Source organism: Bos grunniens, chromosome 29 (assembly GCF_055505025.1).
Source record: "Bos grunniens cultivar Pamir isolate PY7600 chromosome 29, Bosgru_T2T1.0, whole genome shotgun sequence".
Classification (NCBI taxonomy): domain Eukaryota; kingdom Metazoa; phylum Chordata; class Mammalia; order Artiodactyla; family Bovidae; genus Bos; species Bos grunniens.
In genome coordinates, this window is record NC_141193.1 from 32,721,340 (window position 1) to 32,734,387 (window position 13,048).

At 39.5% G+C, this 13,048-nt stretch overlaps 1 protein-coding gene across 1 annotated transcript in view; it reads right to left on the bottom strand.

Annotated features, from left to right (window-relative positions):
• LOC147342474 (glycerophosphodiester phosphodiesterase 6-like) overlaps window positions 1-13,048 on the bottom strand; it is a 114,873-nt gene that overhangs the window by 98,518 nt on the left and 3,307 nt on the right. Inside the window, exons 2-4 of the mRNA XM_086385724.1 lie at window positions 12,248-12,351; window positions 6,558-6,651; window positions 2,185-2,244 (exon numbers count right to left, since the gene is read on the bottom strand). Of these exons, the coding sequence (XP_086241850.1) occupies window positions 2,185-2,244; window positions 6,558-6,651; window positions 12,248-12,351 (258 nt within the window). The remainder of the gene's footprint in view (window positions 1-2,184; window positions 2,245-6,557; window positions 6,652-12,247; window positions 12,352-13,048) is intronic.

The window sequence follows — 13,048 nt, forward strand, 5'->3', positions numbered from 1 at the left end:
CCAGCATTTCTCATGATGTACTCTGCATATAAGTTAAATAAACGGGGTGACAATATACACCTTTTGACGTACTTGACTCACTCCTTTTCCTATTTGGAACCAGTCTGTTGTTCCATAGCTTTGACTATATGGACCTTAGTCAGCAAAGTGATACCTCTGCTTTTTAACATGCTGTCTAGGTTTGTCATAGCTTTCCTTCCAAGGAGCAAGCGTCTTTTAATTTCATGACTGCAGTCACCATCCACAGTGATTTTGGAACCCAAGAATATAAAATCTGCCTGTTTCCACTGTTTCCCCATCTATTTGCCATGAAGTGATGGGACCAGAAGCCATGTTCTTCATTTTTTGAATGTTGAGTTTTAAGCCAGGTTTTTCACTCTCTTTCGCCTTCGTCAAGAAGCTCTTTAGTTCCTCTTCACTTTTTACCATTGAAGTGATATCATCTGCATATCTGAGTTTGTTGATATTTCTCCCAGCAATCTTGATTTCAGCTTGATTCACCCAGCCCAGCTTTTTGCATTATGTACTTTGCATATAAGTTAAATAAGCAAGGCGACAATATACAGTCTTGATGTACTCCTTTCCCAATTTTGAACCAGTCTGTTGTTCCACTTCCAGTTATAACTGTTGCTTCTTGACCTGCATTCAGGTTTCTCAGGGGTCAGATAAGGTGGTCTAGTATTCCCATATCTTCCACTTCATTGACTATGCCACAGCCTTTGAATGTGTGGATTACAACAAACTGAGAATAATTCTTACAGAGAAAATGTTGTTGGAATGCTATCACCTATGGTCAGCTAACCCACTCCATATTGTGCCCTACAGGCGGTCTCAGAGGACACTGAGAAACACATTGGTGAGGAGAGTGTCAGCATCCTTGAAAAGCACCATAGCGGCCATACTTTATGCCTGGATAAAGGTGAGAGGTACTGCCACAGAAACTGGCTTCCTGAGTTCAAAGGCAACGATGAGATTCTGCTGTGGCAGAGGCCAAGTAGCAGCGCTCACTGCCAGAGGCAAGGTAAGCATGGTTTCTGGAATAGTAATCAGAATGGTTTAGCCCACAGGGACCCTTTGTAGCGACAAATTGCTCATGGTATGCAAACTCCAAAACCTATGGGAATCTCAGTAACACCTATATGTTTATCCTTCAATTTCCTCTTTCCCTGCATGATCTTATTACTTCAATTTCCATTCTTTCTAACTCTTAAACGTATACTTTCAATTCATACTTCCCTTTTGAGTAAGAGGAAATTTAAGGGGACCACTCAGGGAGTTTGACATGTTTCTGGATTTGAGGAAATACAAGGAAAACCATGCCTGAAAAAGTCTATAAATACCAAAAGGCTCTGCTGGAGATGATCAAGCCCATAGCAAAACAAGACAAGGGAGGCAATGATGGAAAAGAGCTGCATGTCTTCAGATGCTGGGTCAGTAATGTCTGTCTCCTCAGAACAAAAACAGATCCTTTGTACTTTCTTGAGTATTTTTAAAGGGCTCCAAACTCAGGGAGAATAAAAAGGACATCAGCAGAGAAATTTTAGAGGGTACAGGAAGACAGGCATTGAATCCACCAAGAATTGCAGTCAAGATCTCAGCAGAAGGGTCTCTGAAAACACACATGGAAAAATCCATGCAGTAAAGAGCCAAAAATTGCAATTTCTTGGTCCTAATGGAACCAAACCCTCCCTGTGGGACTGTGTTCTTTACCCTCTCTCTCCTTTCACTGAGACTTACTCTGGAAGAAAAGTAAAAGGACAGTCATGTTCTCTTCACCACTGTTGGTTTCCAAGCCTGGGTCATGTGAAATAGAGTAAGGGAAATGTCTCATAAAGTTGGAATTCATTACAATGAACTGAAATATTTAATAATTGAAATGGAATGCCCTTGTAACTATGAAGGACTGGGAAATTAATGGAGCTTGCTCAAGATTTTATGGGGATGGGAATAACAAACACACATAGCAAGTTTAACACAGAGCAGTGAGAAAAAATAAAGTTCATCATGGTCAGTAAGCCAGTTCCACCTGTTAGAAACTGAATCATTTCAGTTGAAATAGTGTGAGCAGATTTCTTTTTTCTAAAGGAGACAAAGAAAGGGAAGCTCTGTATTAAATACTTAGTGCCAAAGAGGCACATTCAGTCCTGGTCTCAGGCCTCCTATTTGAAGATTCAGATGTCCTACCTTATGATACCAGTGCAGGTACAGTCGCTGTTTTTCCCAACACAACAAAAATCCAAGTACCTGAAACAACAACAACAAAAAAAGAGGAGAATAATTTGAAATGAAATCACCATAGTGGTACCCAAAACACTGTTGTCATCTCAACATTCCTTTCAATCCAGCATTACATTCACTTCTCGCTACACCTGCCCCTTTCAGCATCAAGGGTTTGTTACACTATTCCTCTGCCTAAAAAGCTCTCCCTTTCCATGCCACCAACCCTTCAAGCAGTGCTCCATGTGACCTCCTACTTGTAACTTTCACCAGCAACCCAGAGAGAGTTTATCTTCTCTGCAAATTTGTAACAATCACCACACTGATATTCTTCCAGAGTTCCTACCAACTTTTTTTCCCTGTGATGGAGCTTATTCCTAGTATTATGCAGAACTAGTAATAAGAGTGAGGGGCCAGCTCTTTGATAGTCTCATTGAATTTCCTTAAATTTTTCTTCCTCTTCTCATCTAATCAAGTTTCTCCTATAAATGTGCCAACAATAAAATAATAATAATACTGAAATGTTAAAAAAAAAAAGCTCTTCTTTGAGGAACCAGTGCCACTGTTACAATTGTTAACCACAGTTGTTAACATTGGTATTAGTCAATAAATCTTAGATTCGAATCCAAGTCTATGCAATCATCAAGTCAGTGTGCAGATGGAGACTGAAAACTGGAGTCTTTAGATGCTAAGGATATTAAAGAGAGTTTGAGTGCATAAGACACTCACCTTTTTAAATAATTTTATGGATATGATTTTATTTGTACTTTACCAATGTACAATACAGGCGAGCTGGTTGGTCTATGAAGTATGGTTCTTGCTTCCAGCACAAGAGGTCCTGAGTTTAGGTCCCAGACAAGACCTTGGGCTTCCCTAGTGGCTCAGACAGTACAGAACCTGCCTGCAATGTGGGAGACCTGGGTTCAATCCCTGGGTTGGGAAGAGGCCCTGGAGGAGGGTGAGGCAATACACTCCAGTATTCTTGCCTGGAGAATCCCAATGGACAGAGGTGCCTGGAGGGCTACAGTCCATGGGGTTGCCAAGAGTTGAACATGACTAAAGAACTAACACTTTCACTTGTAGGCCCTATAAAATACCATTTTATTAAATATTATCACTCTCAATTGAAAGAAAAAAAACTGAGAATTAGAAGAGTTATGTGACTTGATTAAGGTTACAAATAACTGAAAGATAAATAGAAACCTGGTCTCCTCTGTTGCTACCACTGTATCCAAAAAGAGGTAGGATAGAGTAGAAGCTTGTTAAAATATATAGCTTACTAGACACTGCAATTCCATCTTAGAAGTTACCTATACCATTTTATGTTTATTGTGTATGAGTGAAGTACAGTTTGGTGGACCCAAGCACATCATTCATCCATATCTTCCTCATTAAAAAGTTTCTTACTAATCTCTGTCTACATACATTCTCCATACAATGACTTTGAGAATGATTATCCTAACTAGAAATCTAATTAATGCTAAATGTCTTGGCCTATTTTTCAGGCCTTCCAAAATCTTTGAAAATCCTATTGCTTTAGCCATATTCCACATTATTCTTCATTACACCTTATATGTTAACAGTACTGATTCTTCTGGAGAAGGAAATGGCAACCTACTCCAGTATTCTTGCCTGGAGAACCCGATGGACAAAGGAGCCTGGCAGGCTACAGTCCATGGGGTTGCAAGAGTCAAACACAACTTAGCGACTAAATCACCACCTTCACTGATACCTCCATCTTATCTAGTCAAACTGTATGTATGTCTGTCTTCCTGACTTTGTCATGATACCCCCATGTTCTGGAACTTTTTTCCTCCATCCCCATAAACACGTCTAAATCTAACATCCCTTCAAGATCCCCCTCCTGTGCCACCTCTTCCAAGAAGTCTCACCTAATCTTGCTGGCTGGAAGTTAACTTTTCCTTCTCAGTACCCAGGCAGAACTTTATTTAGGACCCTCTAATGACAAAGCCTTTGACTGTATGGATCACAATAAACTGTGGAAAATTCTGAAAGAGATGGGAATACCAGACCACCTGACTTGCCTCTTGAGAAACCTGTATGCAGGTCAGGAAGCAACAGTTAGAACTGGACATGGAACAACAGACTGGTTCCAAATAGGAAAAGGAGTACATCAAGGCTGTATATTGTCATCCTACTTATTTAACTTCTACGCAGAGTACATCATGAGAAACGCTGGGCTGGAAGAAGCACAAGCTGGAATCAAGATTGCTGGGAGAAATATTAATAACCTCAGATATGCAGATGACACCACCCTTATGGCAGAAAGTGAAGAGGAACTCAAAAGCCTCTTGATGAAAGTGAAAGCGGAGAGTGAAAAAGTTGGCTTAAAGCTCAACATTCAGAAAACGAAGATCATGGCATCTGGTCCCATCACTTCATGGCAGATAGATGGGGAAACAGTGGAAACAGTGTCAGACTTTATTTTTCTGGGCTCCAAAATCACTGCAGATAGTGATTGCAGCCATGAAATTAAAAGATGCTTACTCCTTGGAAGGAAAGTTATGACTAACTTAGATAGCATATTCAAAAGCAGAGACATTACTTTGCCAACAAAGGTCCGTCTAGTCAAGGCTATGGTTTTTCCTGTGGTCATGTATGGATGTGAGAGTTGGACTGTGAAGAAAGCTGAGCGCCAAAGAATTGATGCTTTTGAACTGTGGTGTAGGAGAAGACTCTTGAGAGTCCCTTGGACTGCAAGGAGATCCAACCAGTCCATCTTAAAGATCAGTCCTGGGTGTTCATTGGAAGGACTGATGCTGAAGCTGAAACTCCAATACTTTGGCCACCTCATGCAAAGAGTTGACTCATTGGAAAATGATGCTGGGAGGGATTGGGGGCAAGAGGAGAAGGGGACAACAGAGGATGAGATGGCTGGATGGCATCACCGACTCGATGGACATGAGTTGGAGTGAACTCTGGGAGTTGGTGATGGACAGGGAGGCCTGGCGTGCTGCGATTCATGGGGTCGCAAAGAGTCAGACACAACTGAGTGACTGGGCTGAACTGAACTGAATGACAATTATAATGCTCTTTGTTCCTTACTTTTGTCTATGTCCTGCTGCTGCTGTTGCTGCTGCTGCTAAGTCGCTTCAGTCATGTCCAACTCTGTGCGACCCCATAGACGGTAGCCCACCAGGCTCCACCATCCCTGGGATTCTCCAGGCAAGAACACTGAAGTGGGTTGCCATTTCCTTCTCCAATGCATGAAAGTGAAAAGTGAAAGTGAAGTCACTTAGTCATGTCCAACCCTCAGCGACCCCATAGACTGCAGCCTACCAGGCTCCTCCGCCCATGGGATTTTCCAAGCAAGAGTACTGGAGTGGTGTCTATGTCCTAGTTCCCTGCTAGATTCTATACTCATTGAATTAAGGACAACTGTAACTTTATTTCTCATACTTATCTCTGAAGTGCCCTGTATGAAAACAGAAACCAAACGTTTTTGATCTCTGTAACCTAAGTACTTATCACTCATATAATATATTTTGCTGAAAGAAAAATTAATGATCTCTGTAACCTAAGTACTTGTCACTCATATAATATATTTTGCTGAAAGAAAATTAATGCAAATGTCAACTCGTGTGCAGGTTGGGTTCTTTAGTATCAGAGAGGAAATCAGAGGAGACAAGAAATTATTAAACCAGAGAAAGATATACATGTCCTATGTGTAAGTGGGCACTGAAAAACTCTAGTTACCTAAAAGTTAGTCTCCCATAAGCTTTCCAGTTCTGAAGACTCCTCTGCTGCCTGGCCTACATTTCTCACACTACATGACACTACTCTATCACTCTATCATATATCTCACACTACACAACACTACTATGTCAGGAAACAGGCAGGGTCTCTATTACCTAAATACATTTGCTAAAATGTAATTTGCACCAGATTAGGGGATTAGCATTTGAAGAGCAGAACAGGTTTAACTCACTAGATAATTTGTAAGATCCAGAAAGACTGATCCTCAAGAAATGGGCTATGAAATGAGTAGTCCAATGAATAAGTGTATTGCCATGTGAAGATGCAGGTGTCTAAAATGACAACACTGAATGAATCAGAAAATAAGCCATGAAACACAGGAAGAGAAAAAGGATGTTCTGCCGCCCTTTCAAAGGATCAAAATGAAAAGACACACCCTCTAACAGCACAACCCTTTTTACCCCTCTATCCCTCCTGCCTAATATTTAAGTGGCTGATGAAAACCCAGACTCTGCGAAGAGTGATCTGAGGGCTCCCAGCACCAACTGGGAACCATACCACAGACAGAGCACCTCATGAGACTACTCAGGAAGGGAATGGGAAAAATGGGAAACATTACTCACCAGTAGCAATGTTGTGTAGGCAGCCAGGATCCCAAGGAAACTCAGCAAGACAATGGACCAAAAGAACCAGACTCCTGTACCTAGGAAAACAACCCTGCAGAAATGTGTTTCAATTTCTAAAATAAAGAAGTTAGTAGTATCTCTGCCAAGGATAGGGGATAAGACTGGACTAGATGAGGCATAAGAAAACAGGGGAATAAGAAGAGGAGCAATTTGGGAATAATTACCCTTTGCAGGTATTTAGTTGAGAAGTTTTAATTTTGCTCTACAATCAGGTGCATTAATAGGATTCTGTACAACTTGTATGCTTTTTAAAGTTATTTAGAATAAAGACTCAAAAAATATATACTCTTTAAAAAAAAATAAAATGCAGAAATTATGGAATATCAAAAGAGAAAAAGTCATCCATAAGTTCACTGCCTTCATATAGCTAATACATGACAATTTGGCAGATTCCTTGTCCTTATAAATATGTTCTCTTACATAATAGCAAGCCACTATATTAACATCTATATCTTGTGTAAGAGATTTGTAGTCCTCCTCATTACTAAAGTAGTTTGTAAGTTAAAATTGCTAATAAACTGATTTAAGTTAAACAATGTTATAATTACTCTAAATATTATATGTCATAGAATTTAGATTCTTCATTTCAAGATAACAGAAATTATTTCCTCTCCTTATGAGACCTAGAGAAATTATGTTTTAATGATATAAAATATTGATTATTGAACATATTACTACATTAAATATAAGAAAAAAATCTCTTTGGTCAGGGGTGAGAAGACATGCCAAGAGAAAAAGTTAGACAAGCAGTCAACCTAGCAAGGCTGATCCCAGATCAAGACACTGGGAAGAGTATCCTCTAAAACATGATCTCACAGCCAGGAATCAGAAAATGTGTAAGTGATGTTACCAAATTAACCTAATAATGCCAACTAATACAATAACTTGCACAAAAATATAATTAAGATAACAATCAGAAAAGAACAATAAAAAATATATTCAAGATCTTCAGAGAGATAAAGGACTCATATCCATATAACAAGAATAGAATGTTTATATACAAGCAGAGTAATAATCAAAAAATGAAATACAGGGGAAAAAAACATGTAGGAAAGACATAAAGCAGTCTAAAGACAGCCAAAGAATTAATTACATGACTTATCCAGCAGCAATATTGACTTTATATTCCAAATGAGAAAGAAAAGTTTGGTTTTGCCTTCAATGGTACCTCTATCTTTTCTAATAATTTCTCTAGCCACATTATTTTCTCCCCTCATCAACATAATGGCCTTCTTATCTATTTTCATTTGCATGTAAATATTTAATATTAGGTCATTTCCAAATTCTCCCATCAAACAGGTGAAGGTCCCATCTGCCCGCTGAGTACTGCTGGCAAAGGAAAAATTGTGGGAGACCTGCAATGTGGGAGACCTGGGTTCGATCCCTGGGTTGAGAAGATCCCCTGGAGGAGGGCATGGCAACCCACTTCAATATTCTTGCCTGGAGGATCCCATGGATAAAGGAGCCTGGTGGGCTAGAGTTCATGGGGTCACAAAGAGTTGAACTGAGTGACAAAGCACAGAGACCTATTAAAAAGAGAACCAATTAAGAATTCTACAAAGGAAAATACAGCAAGAAAAATTAAGAATGCAGTGAACAAATTTAATAGCAGATAAAACACAGCCAAAATAATTTGTTTAGCAAAAAACCAAGTCAGGAGACAAATATCAAGAAGGAAACAGAGACACACAAAAAACATGAAAAGTACAGAAGAAAGAATATGACACTTATGGGAAGAAGAGAAAAGGCCTAACACACATGAAACTAACGTTTCAAAAGGAGAAGCAGTCAAAAATGGGATGAAGGCTTTGCTGGTGGCTCAGTGGTAAAGATCCACCTGCCAATGCAGAAGACACGGGTTCAACACTTTATCCGGGAAGATCCCACAGGAGATGGGGCAGCTAAGCTCATAAGCCACACTAGTGAGCCCACATGCTGCAACCATTAAAACCCACACATCCTAGAGTCTATGTTCCATAATATGAGAAGCACCAGAATGAGAAGTCTGTGCACTGAAACTACTGTGAGTAGCCCCTGCTCATCACAACTAGAAAAAAAGCCCACATGCAGCAACAAAGACTCAACAAAGCCAAAAATAAATAAGCAGATACTTTAAAAATAGTTTTAAAAGAAAAATGAAAGATAAAGCCTACTGCTGCTGCTGCTAAGTGGCCTCAGTTGGGTCCAACTCTGTGCGACCCCATAGACGGCAGCCTACCAGGCTCCCTCGTCCCTGGGATTCTCCAGGCAAGAACACTGAAGTGGGTTGCCATTTCCTTCTCCAATGCATGAAAGTGAAAACTGAAAGTGAAGGCATTCAGTCGTGTCCAACTCTGTGCAACCCCATAGACAGCAGCCCACCAGGCTCCCCTGTCCATGGGATTTTCCAGGCAAGAGTACTGGAGTGGGGTGCCATTTCCTTCTCCAAGATAAAGCCTAAGAATTTCCAAAATGATTAAAAAATATTGGATTGTTCTGGGATGATTCAGAGAAATACTCACTGTTGGAATTAGACCTTATGCTATCACAGAAAATGCTAGAGAAGGTTGTTACATATGCTCTGACAGTTGATCACTGGATGACGTTTATGCCTCTAATTTAAGTACTAGTATATAAGATTAACTACTAGTCACACATCTTATTTTCAATGACAGAGAAATGGGATAAGAAAAAATTCATATATATATATATCTCCTTACATATCATATATATTATAAACATACATTTTATTCATATATATCATTTGAATACATATATATGTGTATATATATATACACACATATATCTGTATGTTGTTGTTCAGTCTCTAAGTCATGTCCAGCTCTTGCGACCCCACAGACTGCAACATGCCTGGCCTCTCTATCCTTCACTATCTCCTGGAGTTTGCCCAAGTTCATGTCCATTGAAGTGGTAATACCATCCAACCACCTCATCCTCTTGTCCCCCTCTTCTTCTGCCTTCAATCTTTCCCTGCATCAGGGTCTGGGAAATATATATATATATATATAATACATAATACATATCTTTGTCCTCTGGTGTCACTAGTGATGATGTTATGTTAGACTATAAGAGGAACATTTTCAATTAAGGTTACTATTCAGCTGCCTTTAAAGTAGGAAGATTATTCTGGATTATCAGATTGAATCCAGTGCAGTCACATGAGCTCTTAAAATAAGTAAAGAAGGCAGAAAAGGATGTCAGAGACATGAGAAAGGAGAAATCAGAGAAATCTGAAGCATGAGAAGGAGCTAAAACACCACTGTTAGATTTGAAGATAGAGAAGGTCACAAGCTAGAAGCTGAGAACCCCCATCTGACAATCACTAATGAACGAGCACTTCATTTCAACAACCAGAAGAAACTGGATTCTGCCAACAACTTAAATAAACCTGGGAGTGAGTCTCACTCAGAGCCCCAGTTAAAAGCACAGGCCAGCTAAGCACCTTGAGTACTCAGGTCATACCTCACTTCTGACCAACAAAACTGTGAGATAAGAAATGGTATTCTTTGGTGTCACTCAATTTGTGGTAATTTGCCCTGGCAGCCATGGAACTACCTATGAAACCTACTGTGGCTTTAGGATCAGGGGGAGTTCACTCTTATATTCACATCTATTTGATGATGGAGCATTGCTGTGGGGATTATGAATGATTTTGAGTATGTTTATTGGAGTATGCACTGCAGAACTAGAGAAATAACCACAGGGTGGTCTAGGGACCCACTATGCCCAATGAAGATATGGGTCTGAACCAGAATTCTATTGACCACCTAATACTCAAAAGTTCCTACTCTTACTAAGGAATCATAGCAGGATTTTATATCTCCAGTTATACATTTCAGAAAGTTCACAGTCAGTGTCCAGGAATCCCATAAAAGTATTTCTTCTTCCCCAATGACAAGAAATCTGGTAAATTATTAAAAGTTCTTCTAGGAGAAAACTAGGAGTAAGATTGATAGGATACAGTTCTGGCTGCGCAGCAATGTCTTTCATCTTTTGTCAATGCCTTTGCTCCATTCAAGGGCCAATTCACTTGGTAAATAAGTGAAATAAAGAACAGGAAAACAATAACAAAATCAACAAAACTAAAATTTAGTTTTTCAAAAAGATAAGCAAAATGACAAACCTTTAACAAGACTAACCAAAAGAAATGCCAAAAACAACAGCAGCAGCAAAAAACAGCCCTAAACAGACCCAAGAATCAAGATTGCTGGGAAAAATATCAACAACCTCAGATATGCAGATGACATCATTTTAATGGCAAAAAGTGAAGAGGAACTAAAGAGTCTCTTGATGAGGGCAAAAGAGGAGAGTGAAAAAGCCGGCTTAAAACTCAACATTCAAAAAATGAAGATCATGGCATCTGGTCTTATCACTTCTTGGCAAATAGATGAAGAAAATGTGGAAATTAATGTCAGATTTCATTTTCTTGGGTTCCAAAATCAATGTGGATAGTGACTACAACCATGAAATTAAAAGATGCTAGCTTCTTGGAAGAATTGTCATGACAAACCTAGACAGTATATTAAAAAGCAGAGACATCACTTCACCGACAAAGGTCCATATAGTGAAAGCTAGGGTTTTTCCAGCAGTCATGTATGGATATGAGAGTTGGACAATAAATAAGGCTGAGCACCAAAGAATTGATGCTTTTGAACTGTGGTGTTGGAGAAGAATCTTGAGAGTCCCCTGGAAAACAAGGAGTTCAAACCAGATATCCTAAAGGAAATCAACCCTGAATATTCATTGGAAGGATTTATGTTGAAGCTCTAATACTTTGGCAACCTGATGCGAAGAGTCAACTCATTGAAAAAAACTCTGATGCTGGGAAAGGTTGAGAGTAGGAGGAGAAATGGGTGACAGGGGATGAGATGGTTGGATGGTATCACTGACTCAGTGGACATGAGTTTGAGCAAACTCTGAGATATAGTGAAGGACAGGGAATCCTGGCATGCTGCAGTCCATGGGGTCACAAAGAATCAGACATGACTTAGCAACTGAACAAAAACAATAAATAACATTTTTAAAAAGCCTCATACTTAAACAGACCCCTTTCCCCATCACACACCAAATAATGGGTAAGATATATAACAATCAAGGCTAGAGAAGCTGGAAGAACTGAGAGTTGTCTTGGAGTAAGAGTTTGGCCAGAAGGGTGCTCAGATCACATATCATACCTGTTTTTAGAGTTTCAGGAAGCCCTGTAAGGACAGAGAAGGAGTAAGAGGCTGGAGGTGAGACAGATATCAGGGTTCATGGACAGAGATCATGAAGACCAACTAGTGTAGACATCGGTAACCCAGATCAAGAAGTTGAGGAACAAGGTATCAGAGGGTCATCTGAATAGAAGGACTGGGGACACTGGAAGCACAGAGAAAGCTTCCCCCTGAGCCAGATTTGGTCTAAGAGTGAGAGTGAGCACAGGTGGAAGGGAAGTAGTATAGTAGCTGAGGGTGCTGAGTATGCTTACGCTTCCCTAGAGTCAGGCCTCCCATCCACGAGATGCAAAAAATACAACTTTGTCCACCCTCCCTCTTATGTAACCAGATCTTTTCAGCCTGAAGTAAGATACATGTTGTAATTATACCAAAGAGCCTTACACAAATAAAAATACAAAAAGTGAAACTCACCAGTCAAAGCCATTGAATTCATTTGAAGTTTCTATCCATGTGAAAAATAAAAGCACAGACAAGCAAAATGACATAATCAGCCATGGGTAAAATAATCGCTCTCTCTGGGAAGAGACAGAAGGAAATCTTATTTAACTCCATTTATTTATGGTACTTCTGCAACATCTGTTTATACTCCTCAAAGGTCTACATAGTTAAAGTGTAGCATTACCCTCCCCTGACTGGAGAGACCACTGTATTCTGTTAACCCTATGGAATTTTACAAAATTTTATTTATAACATTATCCTGAACTAAAGTTTTGTGTGTATATGTTTATATCTGATGTCACAGTTTCTTCTTTGAGGAAAAGGAAATTTCATTACACTTCTATGTATTCCCAATCATGGTCTCTCAACAATCATCTGTTGATTCATCTACCTCTCCATGTACCAAATGTATGTTCATTCACTGAGTAATTCATTCATTCATTATTCATCAGTTCACTAATGAATAGTCACTTATCCACCCACATTTGGGGGAGAAGAGCATTAGATTAGGGAATAAATCATTTTTTTCCAGTAGCTATAATGCTAGGGACTTCACAAATTACTTACATTTACTTTAATTCTCATATACGAGTTATACAAGTTAGGTATTGTTGATCTCATTTTGTAGAATAAAGAGTTAAAACTCAGAGAGGTTAGGTTAAATGACTCAAGGTCACACATCCAAGCAGGGAAACAGCCTGGATCTGTGAGCTCAAAACCAAGATGGAAATGATCTTTCTGCAAACGTATACAAACTGAACCCTGAAGACAACC